At 37.3% G+C, this 27944-nt stretch overlaps 1 protein-coding gene across 2 annotated transcripts; it reads left to right on the forward strand.

Moving 5' to 3' along the window:
• The first annotated feature begins 171 nt into the window (after positions 1 to 171).
• Positions 172 to 27828, forward strand: IFIH1 (interferon induced with helicase C domain 1). Of its 2 annotated transcripts, XM_032693745.1 has the most exons (16): positions 172 to 829; positions 2600 to 2756; positions 4433 to 4609; positions 8378 to 8458; positions 11812 to 12032; positions 12765 to 12975; positions 14670 to 14887; positions 16417 to 16533; positions 17008 to 17131; positions 17226 to 17459; positions 19322 to 19578; positions 21009 to 21158; positions 21873 to 22034; positions 22353 to 22543; positions 25191 to 25284; positions 25388 to 27828. In XM_032693745.1, exons 1-16 carry the CDS (start codon positions 380 to 382, stop codon positions 25568 to 25570), a joined length of 3027 nt encoding a protein of 1008 aa, XP_032549636.1. In that variant the 5' UTR covers positions 172 to 379; the 3' UTR covers positions 25571 to 27828. The 2 variants fall into 2 exon arrangements, with proteins under 2 accessions (XP_032549636.1, XP_032549635.1); XM_032693744.1 differs by lacking the exon at positions 25191 to 25284 and having other exon boundaries at positions 299 to 829; positions 25388 to 25514.
• The last annotated feature ends 116 nt before the right edge of the window (positions 27829 to 27944 follow it).

The following is a 27944-nucleotide window of genomic DNA, read 5'->3' on the forward strand; positions in this document are numbered from 1 at the left end:
TGTGATTGGGTTTTTAAACTCACAGTTACTGTTAAAGGTTTCGGTTTAAACGCTGAGGAGTGGCACTGAGCGGTGCCCTTCCCTGCAGGCGCAGTGCCCCCGCCCCGGTGCACGGTGTCCCGGCCCCACACTCCGCACTCGTAAACGAAAGCGAAAGCGACGCTGGTGCTGCAATAAAGTGGGGCCGGCCCGGCGCCCGCCGGAGGAGACGCGTAGGGGGGGCAGGGAACCTGCTGCTCCCAAGGCTGAGTCCGAGCCCGCCTGCGGAGCCCCGGCAGCGTCAGCGCTCCCCCGGCCGACCTGGGGAGACCCCGCGCCCCCCGCCGTCCTCCCGCGGCCGCGCAGGAGCCCCGGGGCGCTGGGCGCCGCCAGCGCGGCCATGGAAGAGGGGGACCGTGACGAGAGGTTCCTCTACATGATCTCCTGCTTCAGGCCGCGGCTGAAGCAGTTCATCCAGGTGCAGCCCGTGCTGGACCAGCTCCCCTCGCTGAGCGCGGAGGAGAGGGAGAAGGTGCGGGCGGCCCTCCTGCAGGGGGGCGAGGTGGCGGGGGCCGAAGAGCTGCTGCGGGCCGTGGAGCGGGGACCCCGCGGCTGCGGCTGGTTCCACGAGTTTCTGCAGGCACTGGAGCACGGCGGCTGTAGCCTGGCCGCCTGCTACGCCAACCCCAGCCTCAGCCAGCTGCCCTCGCCGGCCGAAGAGGCCGACCACGACCTCTGCGTGCACCTGGTGCAGCTGCTCTACAGCACGCTGGTGGACAGGATGCGGGCCGTGCAGGTGGCCGAGAAGTGCCTGGAAATGGGCATCTTCAAGGAGGAGGACCTGGAGCGGGTAAGTGGCCCACCTGCCAGGTTGGGTGCCAGGCAGTGCCACAGAAACTGCCCAGCCCCAGTGTGTGTGCGGCACGTAGGAAACCACAACTAGAAATGGCCTAGTAAGTGCAAAAATGAACAGGAAGTACCCAAACTTGGGGGAAAAGAGAAATGGCTCCAGGTAAGCCAATGAAGACCATTGACAATGGGACAGCAGGTGGGATGCCAGCTAAGAACCTGTGAAAGAAAAATGCCATGAACCAAGTCACTGGAAGAAATATGCCAGGCCTTTACTGTTACTTGTTATTTTGCCCCAGACCTTAGGCTCAGGAGATTAAGTGTCATTAAGTTATCTTCTGGCTCTTGAATCATACCAGGAAGTAGCAATGGCCTGTGAAGTCCTAAAGAATACTTGAGTTAAAATAAAGCAAGACTTTTTCTCCTCTTTTTTTACCATAGGTTCACTGAAGACTGTCATAGTGGACAATGAGGTGAACAGATATACCAGTTTGACAAGAACAAGGAAGTGTTAACCTTTGATAAAAACATTTGCCAGTGTTTATCCCATTTGGCTAAAAATGACTTACCTGGAGTGTGAAACTTACTTGAAACCCAAAAAAATGTATATCCTGAAATGGTGTTAGAACACATTAAATTAATACTTGCCAGAGCAATAAGGGGGAACTGGTAAACGAAGGGTGGTGCTACATCACATTTGCAGTCTGAGCCTTCGCATCCACTTTTGAGGTAGTTTTGTACTCTGTCTCAGGTAAATGACAGTAACATACATAACTTTGTCTTGTGACTGTCAGGTAGCAGCAAGAATCAGCTACACCCTAATGAATCAGAAGTCAAGCATGGTAACACACAGGTGGATGCAGAGGCCTTTTAGGAGGTTACCAGCTCCATTCCCTGGTAATGGGTCCCTGTGATCCCCCAGACCACCTTTTTGCCTCTGGTATTTCCATTAAGCCCTTCATTACCCTTCACAATGCTGTCAGTTTCAATCCAATGGAGCCTAGTCTTTCCTAATGCCTCTTCCTACTCCCACTTCTCATGCACTTCCTTTTAGTGTTCAGTCTCAGTCAGGTGTTCCCACGGCAATGTCTGCCCATTTCCTTGTATATCAGGATGGGGGATTCATGAGCCTCAAGAAAATTACTTTTGAGGACTGAACCTCAGGCTGCTTTGCTCTTGGGATTGTCATTTCATTTCTCATGTGATTGCCTGTCAAGTTCTGCTTGTGACAGCCTTGGGACACTTTTCCATAGCTTCTTTGAGGGCAATAGTGACTTTCTAGAGGCTTAGTTATTGTATTTTTAAGTGAGAATTGAGATGATAAAGCCAGAGTTTAAGAAGGGACATGTTCTATCTTATGTATAAGATCATGTTACAGATTAAGTCTGAGTTTTGGTAAGATGTGTGACATGACTTCTCCTTAATCAAAGTTGCTTATTCCCTAAACCAGTCTGAACACCAATTATTATTCCACAATACTAATAATTATTATATAGTTATTATTGTAACCACTGTGTGGTACTACCAGTCTCTCCAATTAAATTTCAGATCTCATAAGTCTTATATATCCCACCTGAAACCATCTGGGATAAACATGAGGTTGGACAAAACTGCAGTAAGTCTCTTCTGATTAGGGGCAGGTCTGCTTCATATATTTATTTTTAAGTATGTTTTAATGATGACAGGGAAATGTGCCTAGACTATCATTACTAACTTCCTCTAACCATTTCCAAAGTTTATACGATGATTGTTTGTGGTTTTTTTCCACCAGATCCAGACTGTTACTGACAATCGTGGGAACAGAGAGGGTGCAAGGGAGCTTCTGAGCAGAATAATGCAGAAGAAAGATTGGTTCTCTCCTTTTTTGATTGCTCTCCGTGAAACCCAACATGGAGACCTGGCAGATGATTTAAGTGGAAATACAGGAGGTAATAATCTTATTTCACTACTACTGATGTTTTTAATATCTCTTTTTTTTTTTTGTGCTGTTATTTAAGAAACAATGTAAGATTCCCATCGTATTGATTTCACTGTGACCCTGGGACTAATGTTTCTGTTTGTCCAGGGATTTAAAAAACAAGTTATTTAACAGCTTAATCAATAGATTTTTAAACACTAGAAATTCTTAGTAAGCAGTATGAGAATTGCCATAGTATGTATTCAGTTGTAATTAAACTGAATCCTATTGGTTTTCAGTGTGATGTTTTTATAATCACTCATAAAAAATATTCTGAAGCTTAATTTGAACAAACAAAACTGACCTTACCTTCAATATAGTGCTTAAATATATAAGTACTTATACTTCTAAGTATATACTATATGTAAGTATATCAATAATAGAATAAACTATTAAAGCAGCCACTACGTTTTATTCCTGTATGATGATTATAATATTGTAAAATTATCCTAGTGCTCCCTTGGATTCTAAAATATAAAAAAGAAGCAGCCCCCAAACACTCCATCTCTCATTTTTACTGTGCTCCACATATATTTCATAAGATTTTTGAGACTAACGTTTTTTAATAGATTTCCCATTTATCAGCTTCAGCCTGCTCGCCTGAGGAGTTCACCAGAACTATGTGTCTGTGCTTTTAGTTACTGCATATGGATCAATGCAATAAGGGTAAGAGGGGCATGAAGGGTTTGGACAAGAATCAGCCTGTGTTCTGCCAGACACAGATACACAGCTGCTGTATTTGAGTATGCAGTTCAAAGATGGTTGAGCGTTGCAGTCTGCAGGACAAGACCAACCAAGTTGGAGCCTCAGAAGATCATTCTGAGTGAAACAGAGATCCTGGGAATGGCTCAGCAACTAAGCGGCTGTTGTGGTCCTAGTTTTAATTCTGATCCTCAGTTTCATTCAGAGTAGCAAATATTTCACTAACATGCAAATTATTAATATTTTTTTCATATTTTTATTTTCAATTCTTTTCAAATTTTGCATTTCTAAATTTTCAGTACAGTGGAGAGGATATAGGGTAAAACTTAAGTTTAATTCAGGTTTTTTTGATGGAATACTGAATGAATGCATTTATTCCACAGTTTATCTGTAATCTTGGGCAATGCAGGCCCTAAAAGAAACTGTACAGACTAACATGTAAAGCCATAAACTGTGTAGCTCTTACCAGAGGATAAGTAATTTGCCATGTACACGATCCTGTATATGTGTAGATACGTCAGGTGTGTGGTGCTGGAGCATCCACTGACATAAGGTCATGGACAGGAAACACTGAGAACAGGTTCATTGGAAGGAGAAGACTGTGGAAGGAGAAGACTGGTGCTACATTTTAGCACTACAGGTTGATCATCAATGATTTGTTACAATAAAACACATTGTTATTAGCAGACGCCTACACATAGAAATTGAGAACTTTATAAGAATAAATCTATTTGTTTCTTTAAATTTAATTTCTAACTACAGAGTAATATCTTAATATTTATAAAAATGTCAGAATTCCAAACTATTGTGTTTGAGTCAAGACCAAGACTGTATGTTATGCTGTTATGTACATGATGAATACAGGTTAGTTCTATGTTTTCTGTGCTCCACACTAAAAGCAATGAAATGTTTTATAGTGCTTTAGAATTTCTATTTGTTTTCTAGGAACAGAGAATAGACAAAATGAGATGAAGAACAGTACAAATGAAGAAACAGAAATTACAAGCCAACCAGGATATGCCACGGTGGAGGATTTGAAACAGCAAGAAAATGTGAATGATAGTTTCATCAGTGAGAACAGTGTATTGGAAACATCCATGGGAGAGAATTCTGTAGATTCAGGTTTGTTCACTGAATGGTATTTTGTGCTGGTGCCAGTTAAACTTTAGTAACTGCAGGTAACTGAGAGAACTTAGTACAAATTTTTAGAAAGTGCTGTGGCCTGTTGTTCACACAGATCTACTTTTAAAAACATGTCTTGGGAGTTGATTAAGAGCAACAGCAATTAGCAGCAACAATTCCCAAACATAGCTGGGAACCAATGGTTCAAACATATGCTGCATGATTAAGGAGCCATTCATTTGTGTTACAAGTTCAGATGGAACTTGAACAATAGTTACAACAGAGACAAATCCTATCTGAAATTATTCTAGTGAGCTTACTCAGCCAAAGGAGTAAGACAGTTAAGGCTGCTCTTTTTTTATCAAACATGAATAAATTTTAAAAAAATTGGCTCTGAAAAACTACAGCCTTTCAGTGTACAACAGTAGTAGCCTATTTCTCACTTATCATAATATTAACAGCATATCACAATGCTTCATAGCAAATACTGAGTTATTGACTACAGCAAAAATACCAGCTTGGTTTTCCTGGATTAGAAGATAATTTGGCAGTATAAAGAAGAGGTGCCAAATATTTAAGGATAATTACAAAATGGATTAGACTGAATTATCCTCATTGTTACTTGGAATCCTTCCTGGGCAAGGCTAAGGCTCTTACTGGGCCTCAGGAAGGGTAGGTTTTCATTGCTATTAGCCTGATCTTCTACTTGACTCTTGCCAGGTTGAGCGTTACAGATAATTAGATCTATTAGTTATTAACTAGCCTGCCACAAGCTAATTCTGGACAGAAAACTACAGTCTCCTCAACAATGAACTGTACTGAAATTAATATATAATGGGTATTAGCAGTTTGTGCAGCTGAGCAGATCTGCTCAGTGAAATGGTCCTAAGAGTGTACTTAGTACAGGGATTCTGTCAGTTTGGTTCAGATTGACTTCAGTCTGGTGTGGACTGTGTACCTGCAAGTGAAGTGACTGGAACACATGAAACATTTTGTTTCAGCTGACAATGAATTTCTTCTGATCTAAACCAGCTCTGTGATATGAACCAAAGTGGTGTAAGTGGGGACAATTGACAGATTCACTGTAAACATGCACTTCTGATTTGAACTAAAGCAGCAGAGCAGATGCAGTGTAACAGGCACTGCCAGGAGACAGTGCTGCATGGATATGGCTGCAGAGGAACAGGCTCACATCAGCCATCCTGAAGTGCAGTAAGCTTTGATCTCTATGTTCTTGTACACTCACTTGACTGCACTCAACTCTTTTTCCATTTTCATCCTTTCTTGTGACCTGGCAAGACTGTATTTTTAAACCAGGCAGCTGAAAACTGGAGCCCAGATTCTACTTCCAAGTATGCTGTGAACCCACCTGATTTGCAATTTGATGCTGTCAAGTGTTGTCAGTTTTGCAGTACGTTCCCACCGTTCTTTCATGTCTTGAAAAGGACATATTTCAAGCAGAAAGAAGCTTTCTCAAATCACTTGAAATTACTCCAGTTTGCATTGTATCTGAAGCCTCCTCTGACCTGTTTATTTTAGTAGCTGAAACAGAAGGAGTCAGAAGGTATGAGTGCAGCAGGGTCATAAAAACAAATCAGAAGTAGATCATTTAGCCTAAGAGATAACTAGAGAAAAATTGTGCATACAAAAGCACAGGTAAGAAACCACACACACGAAAGAACACAAAAGCAAATAAATTTGCAAGGTCAGAAGTGAAACACTTGGATTAAGGCTACAGTTCCATATACAAAGAACAATTTAAATAATAGCAGCTCTGTTTTTCAAGACTTGTTTTTCATTGCATTCCATTGTGTTTATACTTACTAATTAGTCAGTGCAAAGTGACTGAAAATCTTTCTGTGGAATATTCTACATTACAATGTGCAAGAAGCACTCTAAAGGAAGATTAGCAAAAGTGGTGAAAATAGCTGTTACAGTATCGACTCTTTTATCTTCATTGTTTTGGAAATGCCTACTGGTTGTTTTGTTTGTTTTCTTAGTTTATTTTATTTTAAAATAATTCAAGAAAGGCAGACAGTTGAAAAAGGAGAACTTTATTCACCTTTCATTTGGAAGATTATTTTGCATCTCACTTCACCAGTGTTGTTTTCTGTTGAGATATTGTAGTGTAATGCATGCTGCACATTGTTATTCACATAATTATGTAGAAAACACCTTATGAATGCATATTTTTACATCTTAGATGATTTTAGATGGGAGAGCATATGGAATAGATACATAGAATCTTAATTTTGTCCTCATTCCTATCCTATATAGATTCCTAGAAAGTAAAAATGGGAGATAGCAGTATCATCTTTATTTTCACTAAAGCTACTTAATAGTTTTGTCACAGGTCTTTGAACATGGCTTACAACTGGTGAGGCTTTCTTCTTTTTTGTGCCTTTCTGTTGATTGCACAGATTTCCAGGAGAGTGGCTTAATTTAGGTGCTTAAAGTTTTCAATGCCCTTGTCCATGGTACCACTTCCTATAGATAATGGTGATTAATAGTGGGATCAGATTCTGAAGTCTGTATGGAATGAATGATGACAACTGTAGGACAGCAGGACAAGTGTTCGTATCACTTTTCATGGTTATATTAGAAAAACTATTGATATGTGACTGCTAGTGGTAGCTAAGGTAGCTTCATAAATTTACTGAATGCAGACTAGGTTTAATTTCCACCTCACTTACCAAGATTTTGTAGTTATATTTCAGGAGCTCCTTTTAAGACACTGTAACTTCAGTTCTAAACTCTCATTCACAGAATCTGTCTTGCTTTATGAATTATTTGTTGGGGACAATAAATTGGGAAAAATATGGATATGGACTATAAAAGGGTATTCATTGGAATATAACACAAGTTCACTAGCTGATTAAGCAAAACGTCAGTCAATGACTGATTTCGTATGCACACTGTAGGCTCAGTTGCAGAGTGCTGTAGGTAAGCTGACCTAAGCTTACCTTAAGGTAAGTTCAGGATGAAGCAGTTTGCAGAAGATTTTTCTAGAAGAACTGCGTGTCTCTTTAGGTATTGAGAGGACTGATTTTGGGGAAACCCGTCTGTTTAAATTACGCTGGTGACCGAAAAAACAAGTCAGTGTAACACAGTGATCGCCCAGCAGAGGGAGAGCTCAGCACGGGAATATCCCCGCGGACTTCCCAGGCAGGGCGGCCCCATCCCGGCTCTGCTTTTGCTTGCAAACAGTTTGGAGTTTGGAAGATTTAGTAATTCATCACTGCTTGTATTTACCTGGGAATTATGGTTTGCTCTTTCCCTGTTACATGAAGAAACTTGGAAAAAAAAAAAAAAGAAAACTCAGAGCTCTGGTTTTGTTTTTATTCTACTACAGGTATAGCTCTCATGGCTTACAGGGAGTAAAAGAGAATGTTCAGTTTGCAAGCAACTTTTTTTTGGATTTTCACTCTTCTGAAAAGATAAAATAGGATAGAGAGGATAGAGGGGATCATGCAGGTGGTCATGTCTGGACCCTTGCTTTCAAACAATGAATCATGACCCACATTGCCTTACCTCTGCCATGTTTTGGATTTTAATCTTCCACTCCATATTTTCTTCCATAAGAAAATGAATTATATTGTTCATATTTTTATCTTTACAAAGACAAAGATAATTGTGTCTCAGTCATCCCTACCTGATAACTGTCTAGCCTATTTTAACAGCTTAGGAAGCAAGCAAACAATATGCTTTTGCTATTAATATTTGTACAGCAAATATACTATACTACATTTGTTTGTGGTTTTCGTTTAGATTCAGATGTCTCCATAGGAGATGGAAGTGTCCGTAACTTCAGTGAAAACCTGGGCCAGAGCTGCACAACCAGCAATTCAGGTATGTTTCCCTTCTGTTATTTAGAAATTACAAAATAAGCTCTGGAGGGCAAGCACTCTGTGAATGGTCTGGAACAAAAATTAGTGGAAGGCTTTCACTGTGAACACTAGTTCACTGTATTTAGATGCCAGACTTACTCTTTATATTTTTGGAAAACAGATGCCATTTTTAAGTGTCTGGACCCAAGTCCTAGCCCCCAAAAGAATTGATTTACTGAGCTTGTCTGAGTAGGTCTCTAGACATTGTCATCATATGAAATAGTCAGTGAGACAGAATGATAAAATCACGTAGGCTGAAGAGACTTACAGAAGTCATCCAGTGCAGTCACCTGTACAGATATTCACAATGCTGCCACATAGGCGTGTCTTTTGCTCTCAGAAAGGAGGTAGATTGTGCCTGGCCCCTGCACAGGGTAAGTGAGAGGGAATAGAACATGTTTTAGAAGTATCTAATTGTGAGCAGAAGCATTTCCAGGGTACCCTCAGAACTGTAATGAAGGTCTACGTTCTACCTAAGTATTTTAGTAGCCCTAATTGTAAAAGCAACCTAATCAATGGGGATTACTATCTGAAGACATTTGCAAATCCCACATTTAAACACATGTGCAAGTTTTAAATACAGTTTTAAACTAGATATTGGGCCGTGTTTACATAATACGTAGCAGACAGGTATTATCTTGCTATGTATAGTTTGAGCCTAATTAAACACTGCTGTTGAAAATGACATGCCAATATTTTTTTCTTCTTTTTTTTTTTTTTTTCCAAATCTTAGACCTCAGGCAGAACAAATTTGCAGCTGCCCACCATGGTGATCAGGCTGTCTGCCTACACAGAATTCAAAAGCTACTCTTTGGAATCTATCCTTTCTAAAATTTGTATTGGGACTGTGTCTTGTAAAAGGGCTAGAAACAATCTGGGTACCTTTCAGGCCAGCTCTGCCTAATAAACCTATAAACATCATGTAAATGTTATATATCATATGCCTGCAAAGTGCTTACTATAAATACTTTTAGTTTCAAGCTTTTTAAATATTAAAATCCACATAATCTATAAGTATGCAGAAAATTTAGGGTAGCTCAGATCTAAATTGCTACACTCTAGCTAAGATTTTAGTCTATGTATTGCTAACTCCTGAGAATACATTTTACACTTCTGCATGAACTGAGGAGTCACATCGTATTTTTTTCCTCATTGTGTCATATGAAATGTCTGGGCACGGAAACTTCTCTGTTCTGGGGGTGGTCACGCTGTATCAGTTGGTCAGGTCAATCCAGGCTACTGGTGTGTGGCAGCACATATATATGTGTGACCTGATACTTTAAGATTCCTGAAATATCTCCCATTAAGTAAATTGGACATTTACTATGTCTAGTAACCAGCATTAAAAAAAAAAAAAAAAATCACTACACTCTGGTGAAGAATGCAGAACAGATTTTTTTCCAGTGTTTACTTTCTATATGTTCTGTTTACATGTGGGCTTTAAAAACAACTAGTTAAAAAGTTTTTAAAAACATTTATGCTTTTTAATCATGCCTCGTAAACTCAGTGAGAACAACTAAGCATCTGCTAAAGAGATGCAGATGAACTTTGTGATATTTATGGTTTTATAATTTGAAATTTTGCAGTAAGGCTGCTGTATTAACAAAGATGTTTGGATGGTGTCTTAATACATCGATATGATTTGGATTTTAATACAAAGAATCATGTGGATTCAGTTGCAGTTTTCTGTGCAAGGATCATTTCACATTTAAGAAAAATGGAATTAGCAATTCATATGAGCCTTGTACGAGGGCAGACAACTTCCCTAAAGTTAAACTGTGCATTATGAAAATCCTTTAATTATTACATTTTTTAATCTGTGAAAAGATTCCTGTGTGAGCCTTTGTCTAAATAGGGGCTGAGGAAGTTAGGAAAGAGCTAAGTTAAATATTTTTTAGGCCTACACCGTTAATTGAGGATGTTAAGGAACTGAAATTTAACCAAACAGATGGGTGATAAAGTGCTAGTTTCAATATGATTGAACTATTGAATTTAGCCAACCAGAAAGCAAACAACGTTCTTCCTCAAAAGAGTGTAGTAGAAGTCAGATAATTGACAGCAAGTACTCTTTCGTGCAAATTTCCCTGCGTTCCAGGTCACCCTGCACTCACACTAAAAGGCAAAACAAGCAAAAAACACTTAAGAATGGCATTCAGATGTTTCCATCAGCAGTATTTTATCAAGCTTCATTACTTTTTGTTAGTTTAATTTTATTTAATGGAATCAGGAATACTAGAAAAATATACTTACTTTGTGTGTAATGTCTCAGTGATAATAAAATCCTCATGATTCTTCACTAAATGATATCAGGGAACAAAACTATATGGTTTTTTTCTCTCATTTTTGGTCTAGTAGAATGAATTTGTATCTTTTCTTCACTGAGGGCAGTTAATACATGGAGGGTGATCTAAACATATTTGTAGAGGAAAAAAAACCACAAAAACTCCATTGAAATAAATCCTTCTGATATTAAGGTATATATAATTTCTGACTCCCTAAATATATGTAAACTCAAGAGACTTTATATGCTTTTCTTACTGCTTGAAATAATTCAACAGCATTTTTCTACTTTTAAGTTTTGAACACTGTTTGTTTCATCTGTGAGCCATAGATCTAAACTCTGCCATTGCATTTTAAATGACAGATGGAAGGCTTTGGCCTTAGGTGACAAATGTACATGGCTTTTTAATGAACAGCTCAATTGCATTATGTATGAGTCAGGCTAAGAAGCAACGTAATCTACCATGAATAGGTGTGATACGTTCTGCAGCTAGCTCTATCTTGTATGGGCAGTTGAATTTTCTTATCTATTTGATCTTTATATTTTATAACTCTCTTCATCATTTTTAAGTGGTCCCTATCTCTTTTTCTCTCTGTGGCTCCACTCTTGGAAGTATTTAAAAAAGTAGCTCCCTTGTGACCAAATAAATTTCAGTATTGATGAAGGAGAACGTCACATAAATTTGACTACATTATAGTAAATACTGCAGCTCTGAACACAACTTTTGTTGGTCCCAGTGCTACCGAACCGTATCTTTGAATTCATACATAATAGCAGTCATGTCAACATAGACAGGTGAAGACATACTGTGGCTTATTCCACCTGTTCTGATTGGTGACTGGATATAAGCAGTTCTGATCCTGAGTTGCACAGGTCCACAGAGTAACATTGTCTGTCCTAATATGCCCTGTTTCTATTTATTCAGAAGACACTTTTGATAGTAAATCGGTATTTTTCTCTTTGAAATTTTTTTCAATATTCTGATATATGTTTTATGCCTCCTGTTTGATACTTATATTTCTTTCTACCCTTAGATGAAGATGAAGAGGAGAGGAGAGCTTCACCTGAGCCAGATCTGACCCTGAGAGATTACCAGATGGAAGTTGCAAAGCCAGCACTGAATGGGGAGAATATTATAATATGTCTCCCTACAGGCACTGGTAAAACCAGAGTGGCTGTTTACATTACCAAAGATCACTTGGATAAGAAGAAAAGAGCATCAGAGCCTGGAAAAGTCATAGTACTTGTTAATAAGGTATGTTAGTCCACTTTTTTAAGACTAATAATTTTTAAACATCACGCATTGTTAATATAGACATTGTAAGATTAATATAAACACAATTCAGAGCTTGTCTAGATGTAACTATGTTAAAGGCACAGAGCTCTAGACTGTCATCTCCTTTGCATCATCATCCTGGTGCAAGCTCAAATTATTTCAGTGTACCCCACTGCAAGTGCAAATTTAGATGTGCCCTAATAAGCACATTATTTTAAAAAGTAAAATTTCAGATTAGAATGAATTTTAAAAAATAAAAATATACTTCACATTTTGTGTTTCAGTTTGATAATGAAGGCCATCTAATGAGTCTCACAGTAGTTAAGGAATATTTTTTCAGATTTTCTGATAGCGGCTGTAATTTTTACAGTTAAATTTAGCACATATAAATTAATCTTCTACTGTAATATTAAAATATAGAAATAATGAGCAGTATCCATATCCTCTTATAAGAATAAATTTTATAGCATGTTATAAGCTCAGTTAAAGAGCCAGAGCATGCATGGCTTGTTCATTCTTTCTAAGGCACAGATAAGCCAAGTTTCTTGGGACAAAAAAAGTTTCACAGGAGAAACTGGAGGGGAGAAATAGGTTTGGGGATTTTTACTGCTTGGTTTTATTTTGTTCGGCTAACAACATTCCTGGCAAACAGGCATGTATTTTTAATCCTGTGTATGCTCTGGTTTAAATTCTTTGGAAACTTTTGTTCAGGTACCACTGGTACAACAGCATTTAGAATCAGAGTTTCATCCATTCCTGAAGCGTTGGTATCAGGTTATTGGTTTAAGTGGTGATTGTCAACTGAAAATCTCATTTCCTGAAGTTGTCAGAAGAAATGATGTCATCATCAGTACAGCACAAATCCTTGAGAATTCACTGATAAATGCAGACAAAGAAGATGAAGAAGGTGTCCACTTATCAGGCAAGTTTTTAATTCTGAAATTTTTACAGAAGGAATAAAAGTATGTCTCAAGTCTGGAAAATTGCAGAGTAAAAATGCGTCACATTCAGTAGGTTTTTTTCAATTTACTTATTTTATAAATGCAAGCGGGAGTCAAAACCAGATCTTAATTAATGAGCATGCAAATTTTTCAAGCCAAAATTAGACTCTTATAGTTCATTTGTGCTAAGTATTTGTTACACTTCCTATTTTATCTCACTCAAGCACAAGTTCATGCATTTACAGTTGTACTGGTTCCACTTTCCAAGCTTGGTAGAGCATTGAGTCCTATCACATAGAAGCCATAAACAGGATGAGAAAAACCATGATAAAAACTCAAATGTAGTTTGTAGTTTGAGAAATACAATGGAACACAAGATAAAAGCCAATCTCTTATAAAAGTAGTATTCTTTAAACTCTTTAAATTTTGCTAACGTACAGTGATATTACTTATAATGTGTCTCTCTGAGCTTGGCAGATGTAATAGTTTCCTACAACAGATGAAGGAAGTTGAAAACAAAATATAAAGAGGCAAGATTGTTTTCCCAGAATACTAAATTGGCAGGTATCTGTGGGAGATCAGAAAAGAAGTGGTATTATGTGTCAGTGACATACAAATAATGGAACAGCTGATGACTTCAGCTCCAGGATCTGGGCTGCAGTGACCTTCCTCTGTGAGAAGTTAACTTCTCCCTCTATTTGCATGCAATCAAATCCTTTTTAGATGGGGCAGGATGTAGCTGAGGGGAGAGCTATGATATTCAAAATAATGGACCTGAGATAAAAGAAGTATTAGTCTGGATGTTACAGAGAAAGCAGAGAAACCTGAGGGTCACTCTGTGTCTGTCAGTGCCTAGTGCTGACTGCAGTATTGCTTGATCCAAAGTAACTCTTGCAGAGCCACTTGGGGACATCAGAATTGCCTCTCCTCCTTCAGAATGCCTTGTTATTAACCTAGGCAGAGTACCAGAGATTTTCTTATTCTTATTTCCTTTCCACTGCACCTAAGTTAATAAACTTTCCTAAATCTGAATAATTTTGTAATCTTGTATAGAGGCATCTGAACATTTATACTGGAACTGCTGACCAGTTTAGAATTGGGCTGAGTCCCAACCAGCTTGTCTAACAAAGTGGGTTTTGAATGCGTTGCACACCTTGCCAAGTTTCCTTCATAAGGAGCTACATTTTTTCCAGAGCTGAAGTGGCCCTGCACCTCATTTTTTCCTCTGTGCTATTACACCTGTGCTAGGAAGTTTAGCTGGACCAAAGCCAAGAAAGCATGAACACAGCCAGCTCCATTTCTATGGCTGTGACTTGGTTAACTTGCAGCCTATATAAATCATCCTAATTAGTTCTAAGTTTTTTATTCTAAACTTCTGTGCTTTCTTTTTTCATCTGTTTCCATAGAGGTCTGCATTACATGTTATGTGGAATTCCAGCCTTAGTGAAATGGAGGGGGGTCTCTTAATTGTATTTTACCAAATGTTTACCCTTTTTGCCAAATCTAAAATCAATGTGTGGATATATGTACAGCTTCCATCCACACTTTCCTCCAGCACTACAATTCCCTAATACATTAATTTGTCAACACCATCTTTACCTGTTATAAGATTTAGTCACACAAATTCTACATTTGAAATAAAATTGTTAATTTTAGGAGTCTTTTTTTTTTCCAGATTTTTCCCTTGTCATTATTGATGAGTGTCATCACACGCAGAAGGAAGGTGTCTACAACAATATAATGCGACGTTACTTAAAAGAAAAGATGAAGAACAGGAAGCTGGCAAAAGAAAACAAACCACTGATCCCACAGCCTCAGATTCTGGGACTTACAGCCTCACCTGGTGTAGGAGGCGCAAGATCCTACGCAAAAGCTGAAGACCATATTCTGAAAGTAAATAGCTCTCACACTTGCAAACCATCAAAGGGACATTGTCTTGTTCAAGCAGAACTTTTAAAGTCGGCATTAGGCTCCAAATATACAATCTAATTTTTTTTTTTCATGTGTACGTGGAAGTTCAGCTCATAGGCATTCAGAAAATTGACCCACTACAAATTAATGGAAATCCACACACAAATAAAGTTTACGTTACAGGAAAGTAGGGTTGTTGAAAAGGGAAGTAAAATGATTGCCTCACTTGAAAAACATTCTGAAGTTAAGATCAGGGGCAAGAAATCCAAAATGTAGTATGGTTTTATAATTACTAAAAAATTTATTTTTCCATTGATAGATTATAATTTACTGTGTATTCCTAAACACTAGACAGATGATGTATTTTATACCTGCATATCTAGAGTGACTAAGCTGAGCTTTTGTGTGGACCCAAAAAAATGAAAACCAGTGTTGAATACTTATACAAAGCAGAAAACATTTGTGAGATACAGGTAGCATACAAATGTGTTTTGTTTTTTTCAGTTAGAATTACTCACTGAGAGGGGAGTATTGTGGAGTTGCATGAACACCGGAACAGAGATAATTTGTTAAATTCTATACTTAAAGAAACTATATTTTACTTGAAATTAATTGGATTTACATTAGTAATACAAAAGCCCAGTGATACAAAAGACTCCAGTGAAATCTCCTGACTAGTAACTTGCACAAGAACAGAATGTGATATTGAATAGGTGAGACCTACTTTTATTCTGTATTGAAGTAGGTAGAATTGTGAGGTATTTTGACAAAACTTACTTTCAATGGAAAAAGCAGAAAACTCCTTTTCATCAGCTCTGAAATCCTAATGATAGGATGCTGGGGTTTGTATCTAAGGAAATGTAATCCAAATACGCAAGCTGAAATAGATAACTACAGCTGAAGACATTACAAAGGTTCTCTGCCAGACTTCCTTTCTTGTTTTCTCTGCTCATAAAAATTGTAAGGTTTCCCCTTATTACTTGAGACTCAATGACAGCCATGTATGTATTTTCTCCTTGGAAGAGATCAAAAGCAGAAAAGCCCAGTTCAGTTGTGCAGTTAGCACAGAAATGTTCTCTGCCTTCCTGTTCCAAGAATCATAATTTCAAATTATTTTCTACTCTCATAACAGGTCTTACTTTTACAATTAATCCTGATTTTTTTTTTTATTTCATCATTGGTTTTATTTATTTTGTGCTCCAAAATCTACTCTTCCAAAGTACTGATGCTATATTTTCCTTTTCAAAATACGTATTTTCCACCCAGATCTACAAATGTTTTCCTGTATGCAAGGATCATTTTTCATGCCTAAAAATTACCTTGTGCAGCTTATGTCAAATCCTTTTCAAAGACTTAGCCTTTCTTATGCTGATAGGGCCTCTATCCATTTTTTTTAGGAAGATAATGAAGTTATATAAATATCTAAATGAGAAACCCTGTTGCATTAATTCAGTTTTCATGTGGAATAACTCATTCAATATTTAAAGAAATAACATTTGGTTTTCTCCCAGATCTGTGCCAATCTTGATGCATGTAGAATTATGACTGTTGAAGAGCATGAGGACCAGTTAAAGAATCAGGTGAAGGAGCCGTCCAAGAAGACTGTGGTTGCAAATGACAAAAAAAGGGTAAGTTTTTTCAAACAAATCAGTATTAAAGTTGTATTTCTGTTTAAAAGGATGTTGTATGGTATCAAAACCTTTTGCCCAATGCTCTTTTTCTGTAGACTTTTGATGATCCATGGTCTTAATTTGAATATTGTTGCTTTCCTCTGTATGGAAAAGTATCAGTAAAGTTAAATAGAGCTAATTTTTTACTTACGTCAGTTAAATTTTTAAGTGTCTGGTCAAAAGACCTTCTGAACCATAGTTGATATGTTTGTATTGGAGTGACATTATATTCTGTTTAAAAAGTGTGATTTCACAATATAATTTGTTTAAAATTGTGAACTATATATTTCCATAACACTAAATGTATTTAACAACCTTACTTGTTTTTTAATTGGAGGTTTAACTTTTTTAAAAATTACTCAGTGTGGTACTGGGCAAGTACTTCTGTTGCCAGAAGATGCTTACTTACTTTGCTAATCAATGTATTTCTAGGATCCATTTAGAGAGAAAATTACTGAGATCATGACAGAAATACAAAACTATTGCCAGCTCCATCCAAAATCCGAGTTTGGAACTCAGACATATGAACAGTGGGTGATCAGAGAAGAGAGAAGAGGTAACTGCATAGCAAGTATACCCAGCTTTGGATTTCTTTGGGTCATTCTATACACAGACATGTTTTTGTGGTTTTGTATTTTTTTCACTTTTAGCTGCAAAAGAAGAAAAACGCAAGGAACGTGTCTGTGCAGAACACTTGAAGAAATACAATGATGCTCTCCTGATAAATGACAGTATCCGAATGGTGGATGCATACAATCACCTAAATAACTTTTATAAGGAGGAGAAAAGTAAGAAGACAGTAAGGAGTGATGATGATGATGATGATGAACCAGCTGTATCAAAACAGGATGAAACAGATGAATTTCTAATAGGTTTATTTCATGGTAAGTTTGAAATACATTGTGATATTTAATATTTGAAATCCATAACTGTGCACTAGCATGGTTAGCGTGGGCCCATTAGTTATTACATCCTAGAGATTGCTGTGCTGTTTATTATGACAGTACCTTGATGTCCCAGTTCATACAGTTTTGAATACATTAAACAACACCAAAGTGGGGTCACGTCACAACGTGTAATAGAAGTTCCTCAGCTCTGGCCTAAGGGCTCTTTCTTTTTGCTGCCAGTAAGTAAAAACTGTTCACTGCTTTCCTCCAAGGAAACGTCCCTGAGGAAACTCTGACAGATACATAAAATGTGTATTCCAGTAGACACTCTTCAGGGGCAAAAGGTTGAGCAAATGGAATACAAAAGTAATGAAATGATGGGTTCTTAACCAACACTTTCTACCAAATTTTTTTGTATACTAAGAAATAGGAGTGATGACCTTGAGTTAGTTTCAGGTAAAGAGCACTTAGTGAGAGAATTAAACAAAGGATAAAACCTCAAAGACCAAAGTTAGTTGCCTTTTTTCTCAGATCATTCACCTTGGAACTGGGATTCATTCAATCCTTGACTCATGAATCTTTTTTGTTTTTTCAAATTTAGACTGTGATCACTGAGAAATTCAGGAAATGTTGAAAAAACTTATAAAAATAGGTTATATAATGTCAATTTATTTTAATAACTCTTCATACTTTCTTTATGCCCCCTTATTTAGAATTTCAGTACTGAGTTGTTTCTAAGAACAAAAAGTTAATTAAAAATGAAAATGAGTTTTCTAGATTGTTTTTATTTCCACAGATAAACAAATGTCAAAGAAATTATATTCCAGTTTGTTATGATTTTACTACTAAAAGTGCCAGGAGTAATAGAAGAAAAACTAAAATTTTTCATCTTTTAAGAGCAAAATTCATTTTTTGGGGATAAACCCCCTGGAGACATTAGTGTAGGTTTAACTAAGGGAAAAATTGTGGGAGTTTGTTATATCTACCTACTTTTTGTATGGCTTTCTATATGTTTGATTACATTCTAAAATACGAATAAGACTAGTCAGAAAGCCACTCTGTAGGTGGTGTTGTAGTTTATGGCCATTGAGTACAATTGCACTGGACTAGGTGCACTGCAATAATCTGCACAGGGTGATGACATCAGTGAGAGTAGTAACACACAAGGCCCCCACCTTAAACTATTCTTGCTGAGTTTGCATAATCATCTGACAATGACCCAGACTTTTAAATATTAGAAGTTTTTTTAAAAATGAGAACACGTGAGGAATCTTCCCTGCTCATGGTCAGTAGAGCCAGTTGAAGAGAGTCATTCATTTATATTGAGTATATTGAAACGTCTAAGAGCATAAAATGTGCTTTTCCTGGTATGTACTCTATTACATGTTTCTGGTGAAAATTCCTTCTTTAATTAATGTCCCAAGGACAATTTATGTCTAAATTTATAAAAACATTATCAGCTCTGAGGCTGTGCATATTAGTCTGTTTCTTCTTGTAAGTCTTTTCCATTATTTTAAAACTATTTTGCAAATATAAGCTGGTATTTAGCCCTTTAATACAGTGCACTTAACTGTACCACTTCTTTTCTATAGAAAGGTTTTTTTCCTTTGGTTTATTCTCACCATGAGATATAGTGTACAATAATGGTAATTTATTTGATTGATTAGTGTGTTTTTAATGCATATTAACTCATTTCAAAAATAACTGGTATGCCACAGTTCTTCAAACTGAATGTGAATTAGCCATGCTGAGAATATTATATAGAAAGCTGCTCTTTGCTTTTTTATTTGCAGGGTTTTTTCTAGAGCTGTAATTTTATATGGTTACTTTTTCTTAATTTACATCCGTTATTTTTAAAGCAAAAAAGAAGTGGCTGAAAAAGTTGGCTGGAAAGCCAGAACATGAAAATGAGAATCTAATACAGTTGCGAAATACTTTAATGGAGGAGTTCACGAAGACTGAGGAACCCAGAGGAATTATTTTCACAAAGACTCGTCTAAGTGCCTTTGCTCTATTCCAGTGGATTCAAGACAATCCAAAATTTAAAGAAGTGGGAATTAAGGCCCATTATCTTATCGGCTCTGGACATAACAGTGAAATGAAACCCATGACTCAGGTACAGAACCATACATTTCAACATTGCATCTTGTACATGATTTCAGAAAACAGCTTGGTTTAGTACTAGACCAGTGGAGCCTAGAGTTCTGGTTTCATACTTGCTAGCAACTTATCTTCATAAGCTGCTGGATAGGTGAATAATAATGTTGGAATAATTTTATTTCCACAAGAAAGAAGGTTTTTTTGGTTATGGATTCTATGGCAATAGGAGTAATCAGCATCCATTGCCCAGAGTAGTATATAGTCAAAAGGGACACAAGCTGTACTGAGGCATATAAAGGAAAAGTAAACAAAATGGAAAGAGAAAAAATGCAATCATAAAATGAGTTTGTACTTATCAGGACAACAGTATTTAAAATGATGTTTTAGTTATTGAATTAAAAAATAAATTTACAAAGTTGAATATGCCTGTCTTTTTCTAATACCATTGCTTAATCAAATTATACCAGCTTATATGCATGCTTCACACTGAGACATAACCATAACTTGCCAAAATTCATAATGAAAATATCACAATTGAACACTCAATTGTGTTCATCTTGTACCATTGTGTTGATTTCATACACCACTTGCAATTTAAACATTTTCAAAACAAAGTACATCAGTATCATGAAACCTCTTTTCTGTTCTGCTCTTTACTCCCCATAAAATTGCTACCTCAGCTTTTAAGCAAAAATGGTGTGGTTTACTGTTGGGCAGAGCCCATTTTCTTCAGCTGCTCTCAGTTTCAAAAAAAGTTAGGAATTGTTCCCTCAAAAAGTTGTTTGTTTTCCATGGAAACCTGGAATTTAATTTGTAGCCCACATTGCACAAAGAAAACAATAGCTTCTGCATTTTGAAACTGAATATAGCAAATAGCAAGTTTCTGTCCCTCTGCTCAAGCTGGTGACAATACCCAGCTGATTCAGAAGTCTATTGTTTGGATGCTTTATTTTTTAAGTGTATCATTGTTGTGCTTTTTGGTGCTCCCCAGATCACTAAAATTATTATCTCCATTTATTATGGGCAATTTTAAGTGCTTTGGAACTAGTCTTAGAAGCCTATACTTTGATTGGATGTGACTGAAGTGGTAGAAATCCAGACTTCTGAATAAGTATTTAAAGACTTTAAAAACAACAGAACAACTACATTGTCAAATCTCCTAGTACCTGTGACATAGGCTACAAACTCCCAAGCTCAGTTACCTTAAAAAGATTGGTTTCTGCTCCCTTCTCCCACAAAAAAAGATGCTAAACACTTATTATATTCAATAGGAACTCCTCATCTGTGATCTTGCAAGGTGCTTAAATGCAATTGTTAAAGCCACATGATGTTTGACACTCAACTTGGAAATGATGGGACTATAATTACTGAAACTTGTTACTGAAAAAAAGAAAGTTCTACTGAAAGTTAATATACTGATTTTTTTATTTCTTTTTTAATTTACAGAATGAGCAAAGGGAAGTTATTGATAAATTCCGATGTGGAAATGTCAATTTACTTATCGCTACTACTGTAGCTGAGGAAGGCTTGGACATCAAAGAGTGTAACATCGTTATTCGCTATGGCCTTGTCACCAATGAAATTGCTATGGTGCAGGTATGAGTTTTCTGCACACACAACTTATTTTTAATACTGCTTTTATGTTTGGAATGTGCAAATGGTGAATCATATACCTGGTGTTTGGAAATAATTTTGAAATACTTGAGGGCTAAAAGAGAAAACGCTCTTGCAACAAGGTTCATTTCCAATTGCCACCCTCAGTCTGTAGGCAATATAAAATTTGCCTCCATGTTTTAATGGTGTAGCATCCATTCAAAGTTCTATATAAACAGTAAGCTCTTTTAGTAGAAAAGGTATGAGAATATGATCATCAGACCAGTTGATATCAGAGACATTTGTACCACCAGTGTATGTACACCAAACCACCAACAGCTAAAGAGAGATAATTACATATCAGAATATCAGTTTGACTATGCTCTCATTTAACTTGTAAGCACAAATATTTATATATTTAATATTTAAATGCATGTTTATATTTTGGTGACAAAATACAGTTTAAGCATTGCAAAATGTGCTAACTAATCACAAATCTCTGAGCAGTTTTCACAGGTATCATTGACGATAATGAAGAAACACTATATGTTATTCACTGATTCTTTATCTATCTGAATTAAATAGAAAAAAAAATGCTCTTTGGGGACACTGCATAAGGAATAATACATGTCCTCCATCATGAAACTAGGAAAAAATGTTGTGTGATGTCATAGGGAACATTGTGCTGTTTATTGTTGTATTTCTTGCAAATTGTAGGCTCGTGGTCGAGCTCGAGCTGATGAAAGCACCTATGCTCTTGTGGCTCCGAGTGGCTCAGGAGCTGTTGAACGTGAAGATGTTAATATTTTCCGTGAGAAAATGATGTATAAGGCCATTCAGCGTGTCCAGAAGATGCCACAGGAAGAGTATTTAAATAAGGTATTTACTACAACTCTGCACTTTCCCTTTAAAGAGGACTAATTTATATTGTATGAAATACTTTCTATTTGAAATCTACTCAGAGAAGGAAAACTTACAATAATATTAGTTACTACATATGGCTTTGAATTCTTCTGTAAGTATTTGTTGTATAATCTGTGTTTTCTAGTCCTTTAGAAAGGTCTGGTTTTCTATTGGTAAGGGGGGAAAATTGACTGGAAATCATGTTGTCAGTGAACTCAGTAAAATAACTGGAAAAGAAAACTATTGCTGTCATTCCACCAGAATGTTACAGTGGTCTTACTGATCTGTTTCTAGATTGAGAATTTCCAGTTGCAAAGTATAGTGGAAAAACAAATGAAGGCAAAGAAAGATCAGCGCAAGACATACAAGAAAAATCCTTCACTAATAACATTCTTATGCAAAAATTGCCACAAAACGATATGTTCTGGAGAAGACATACAAGTTATTGAGTACATGCATCATGTCAGTGTGAAAAAAGATTTCCAGTAAGTGTTTATGAACTACTTTATCTCTTTCAGGCAGAAACAGATTTTCTTTTCAGCAAGGCTCTAAAAGAGCCTGTAACCCTCTAGGCCCTGGGAGGAAAAAAAAGATTATTCCAATATTGTCAGGTCCTAGGCTCTATAGAATTTACAGTTAAGGAGTTTGAATGAAATGTTTGTTCTTACCCCTGATTCAAGGCGAATGGAGTTTGAAACTGAAAAAAAGATACAGGTTCTGTGGTAATAGAACCTGTAATAGACCTGGTAATAGGTCACTTACTATGTAGTATGGTATGTATTCCGCAGTGTAAGTGGTCTTACAATTCCAACAGACCTGGGATAAGAGTTTGCCTATGGCCAGGTACTCAAATAACATACTGCCACAAGCTGGGCATTGACAATTGTGTATTTAGAGGATGTTCACACTGGTGGCATACCCCTTTTAGTTCTCCCAGTGATGCTTCTGATGCTATCTAATTTGGTAAACAGAATCACAGAATCACAGAATATGCTGAGTTGGAAGGGACCCACAAGGATCCTCGAGTCCAACTCCTGGCCCTGCACAGGACCATCCCTAGGACTCACACCATGTGCCTGAGAGTATCATCAAAATGTTTCTTGAACTCTGTCAGGCTTGGTGCTGTGAGCACTTCCCTGGGGAGCCTCTTCCAGCATCCAACCACCCTCTGGGGGAAGAAACTTTTTCTGATATCCAACCTAAACCTCCCATGACACACCATCAGGCTACTCCCTTGGGTCCTGGCTACTCCCTTCTCTGGTCACCACAGAGAAGAAATCAGTGCCTGCCCCCCCCTTCCCTCACAAGGAAGTTGTAACTGCCATGAGGTCTCCCTTCAGTCTCCTTCTCTCCAGGCTGAACAGACCAAGTGACCTCAGTCTTTCCTCATACATTTTCCCCTCAAGGGCCTTCATCATCTTCATTGCCCTCCTTTGAACATTCTCTAATGACTTAATATCTTTCCTATATTGTGGTGCCCAAAACCGCACACAATATGCAAGGTGAGGTCACACCAGTGCAGAGCAGAGCGGGACAATCCCCTCCCTCAACTGGCTGGCAATGCTTTGCCTGATGCCCCAGGGTCATGGTTGGCCCTCCTGGCTGCCAGGGCACTGCTGACTCATATTCAACTTGCCATCGACCAGGATCCCCGGTTCCCTTTCCAGGGCACTGCTTTTCCAGCATCTCATTCCCCAGTCTGTACAAACATCCGGGGTTGCCCCATCAAAGGTGCACAATCCAGCATTTTCCCTTGTTGAACTTCATATGGCTGGTGATTGCCCAGCACTTCAGTTTGTTGAGATCTCTCTGCAGGGCCTCTCCGCCTTTAAGGGAGTCAACAGCTCCTCCCAGTTTTGTGTTATCTGCAAACTTCCTTAGAATCCCTTCCAGTCCTACATCCAAGTCATTTATGAAGATGTTGAAGAGCACAGGGCCCGAGATGGAGCCCTGCAGAACTCCACTAGTGACAGGTCTCCAGTCTGATGGTACCCCATTCACTATTACCCTCTATGCTCAACCTGTGAGCCAATTGCTCACCCCCCACCATGATGTGTTTATCCAGCTGTGTGCTGGACATTTTGTCCAGAAGGATCCTGTGGGAGACAGTACTGAAAGCTTTATTGAAATCTGAAAAGATTGCATGTGCTGGCTTCCTTTGATCAACCAGCTGGGTTACCTTGTCATAAAAGGAAATCAGGTTTGATAAGCAGGACTTTCCTCTCATGAAGCCATTTGTGTTAAACTCTGTTAAACTTTTCAGTGACCTGATGGCAGCAGATTACCTTCTTTTCCCACTTATAATGCAAATTAAGAGCTCAAGAAAATAGTTTAATTCAACTTAAGTTGCATTTACTTACTATAGTAAATTTGTAATAGGTATCATACAAGCCAAGTCAGATGTGCTTTACTATCACATAACAGAGACCATCCTAACATTCCATCCTACCAAGATACTGCCCACCAGTTCTCGTTTCTTTGAGACATATCACTGGTATATTTTGTAAAGACTTTTTGAAGAGGTATGAGAAAGTACCTACATATTGGAAAAATTAAAATTGAGTGGCAGCCCTAAATATTAAAGTGTTTTTCTGTGAAATTGCCTTGTCAGCATAATGTTAACTGACAATTCAAATACAAGGTAATAATTCTTACAGCTCCTTTGCATAGGCTAATAGTAACCATCAAGATCAAGTACTCCCTAAGTAAAAGGATGCAAGAATGTGCACATACCCTGCAGCTCTGGAGAGTTAGGTCCAAATCATTCTGTTAAGGGCTAACGTAGAACTACAGGGAATAAAAAGAAAACCTCTAACTTCCAGGTATTATTTCTTTGACAGTTCCACGACACCTGAAAAAAATTAACTAGATCTGCTCCTACTTTAGACATGTGAGGGAGGATGCAGCTCCTGAAATACAGTGAAAAGAGACATGGAGTATACATGTATTTCATCGTTTTGTAGGAGCATGAAGTATGACCTTGCATTTTCTCCAACTCCTCAATGTACACAACAGTTAGAGAGTTTATGACTTTTTAGGTTTTATATCTGTCTTCAGCAATTGTAGTCACTGTGTGTTTGTAGCACTGAATGACCAGTGTATTCTAATGGGTGCTTTCTGACTGTTTTTCAGAAGCCTTTATCATACAAGAGAAAATAAGACACTGCAAGATAAGCATGCTGATTACCAGACAAATGGGGAAATTATATGTAAAGATTGTGGACAAGTGAGGAACATCTTATTTTCTTACTCTTATTTTGTTGTTGTATTTATTTCTGTCTAATGATCTTGTCTATTTTATCTGAAATGTAATTTTCTTATACTTGCAGGCTTGGGGAAATATGATGGTTCACCGAGGCCTTGACCTACCTTGTCTGAAGATTAGAAATTTTGTGGTTGTGTTTGCAGACAAGAAAACAACAAAGCAAATTTTTAAGAAATGGGGAGAACTGCCCATCAGGTTTCCTAGTTTTGATTATGCAGCTCATTGTCCTTCAAGTGATGAAGATTAAGGCCTTAGAATGAAAATAAAAGCCCTTTTCAACTTTCTCTGTTCATTAGAAGTTTCTGTGTCCTACAGGGAGTGCTGCATTATAAACAGTGTGAGAGCTCCTGGGCATGAGGAAACTGTCTTTAAGGGGAAAAGAAAAACAGGGAAAGAGAAGGACAAAGTCACACAGCTACAGTCTGCACTCAGATTTGCACTGGTACTCCTGGATAAAGATGAACAAATGAATTGCAGTCATGTGTATCCATGGAACAAACTCCTGTCTCTTCATTACAGAGTGACAGTACTTCAAAAGTGTGTTAGATGACCTGTTGTCAATCCCAGAACACTGAAGAGACAGCTTGAGATGTGCCATGGTGATTATTTTATGGTTTTCTTCCTTTTGAAGATAAAGTATCTCAAAAGAGGAGCCATGTAAAGGGAACAGATTACCCAAGGGTTACTTCTGAATCACTGTTACTTTGTCTGTGTTTTCCTGACTGAATTCTTCCCCTCATATACTTAGCTGTAAGCTCACACATTTTGACAGACTGAAATTAAGTTTCCTTTAGAAGACGTTTCAAAAAATCAAGCCCTTAACCTGAAATTGATCAATTTAATGTCTGAGAAGCACATTGCCAAAGTGACTTTCTGTGTGTTATTTCATAGCATTGTTAGACTGGCTACATAATGGTATATGGGTTTTTTTCAATAAATTACTATAATTACCTTTACCAACTCTCATACTGTTTTTTCTCTTCCACTGGAAGTATTTTGACAATACTAATACCACGGTTTCACCCTAGAAATTTAAAGGGTAGTGGTATTCTGACTACAAAAATAGCATAATCTGCCTTCGTAGTTATCTCATGGACAGATTCCCCAGCCTAGTCCCCCACATTTGTAAGTATGATATTGAACAATGGAAGGAAGATTTGTTGTTACAACAGTCAGCTTTGCAAATTCAGGATAAAATGGTATGTATACTGTCAAGGACATGTAAACACTTCAGTAGCCCCAGGTAAAATTTGTCAGTTAGAACATAGTTGAAAAGTATATCCCAACCAAAAAAAGAATGTTATTATGTCTAGATCTGTAATTCCTCTGCATTTTTAAAAGTGATATAAATACTGTACAGTTTTTAAAATCAGATTTGATTTCAGGTTTGCATCAGAACCAGATTTGGGGTGGGTTTGTGGGGGTTTTTTCATATTTCTGGCCTTGCTTCAGGTGGGGGGAGAAAAAGCCAAATTTCTGACTGAAGAGAAGTACATTTCAGACATCACCAAGTTAATTCAGGCCATATTGGGATTAGCTACTTACTTATAAACAAATCATAGCATTATGAAATAAATATACACGCTGATGAGTTTTCACTATAGCAGTTTTGCAGATTAGAATGTGCTTAAACTATAGAAATTGTGGTCTGTGTATAAATTGAAATTATTCCATAACAGTGATTTATACCCATAAACTACTACCTTACAACTGCAAAAAAACCCAGAAGTATTGAGAGTTGGGATTATATATGCAAAGATGTTTCAAGACACAGCAATTCCACAGGTATTTTTGAATGATACAACTAAAACAGGAAACACCACTGGGAGATGGGGAGTGTAAACAATTTGTAGTGTATGTGTTTTACATTTGGGTATTGAGTTATATAATTCTATTTGTACCTTTTGTGCAGAGTAGAATAAATATGAAATCTTCACCAACTTCATTATTCAACATATTAACTGATAAACCAACATTTATCAGTTAAAAAAAATTCTCCTCATGTAATTATTATTCTTAGAAAATCTTATTATCTTTCTTGTATTGTAGTATCTTGCTTAATACTGAAGCCTTTGGTTACTTTTAGAATATGTCAATTTAGCATTAAGTGCAGGACAAATTTTACACTTTTTATATGTTGGTCTGAGAATGTGACTATTTAAAAATGTGGGAAATTGATAGATCACACAGGATTGTAATTTAAGAGGTTTTTTCTTCATGTGCTCAGAATCTGATGAGATGCTATGAAATATACTAAATTAATTATTAGAATAGTCTGTCTTGGGAAATAATCATCATCCAGATCATCTCTTGATTTCTATATTAACAAGTTGTTACAGTTACATAAATGTAACATAATACACTGTACATAGCATTTTCAAGTGTCTGAATTAATTTATTTAGTACTTTCAAAGAAATGTAAAACCCTGGTAAAAAGTTGATATAATTACATAGATTGGTGCTGGGTCTTCGATCAAATAAATTTCCATCCCGAGTAGATTTTCTGCAGTCTGAGCTTTTAATGATTCCCTGTACTGAAGCAACAAGAGTATATGCAGATGAATTTCTGCATATGTGCTACAGATCTGTATGACAAACATGCCTGGGCTACTTGTAGTTCA

The sequence above is a fragment of the Chiroxiphia lanceolata genome, chromosome 7 (assembly GCF_009829145.1).
Source record: "Chiroxiphia lanceolata isolate bChiLan1 chromosome 7, bChiLan1.pri, whole genome shotgun sequence".
NCBI lineage: Eukaryota > Metazoa > Chordata > Aves > Passeriformes > Pipridae > Chiroxiphia > Chiroxiphia lanceolata.

Bases quoted from the DNA above. Each gene is read 5' to 3' on its own strand.
- IFIH1 (XM_032693745.1), top strand. From the start codon at position 380: ATGGAAGAGGGGGACCGTGACGAGAGGTTCCTCTACATGATCTCCTGC. The intron at 4,610-8,377 runs GTTTGTTCACTG...GTTTTCGTTTAG, and splicing joins AGAGAATTCTGTAGATTCAG to ATTCAGATGTCTCCATAGGA. The intron at 19,579-21,008 runs GTACAGAACCAT...TTTAATTTACAG, and splicing joins AAATGAAACCCATGACTCAG to AATGAGCAAAGGGAAGTTAT.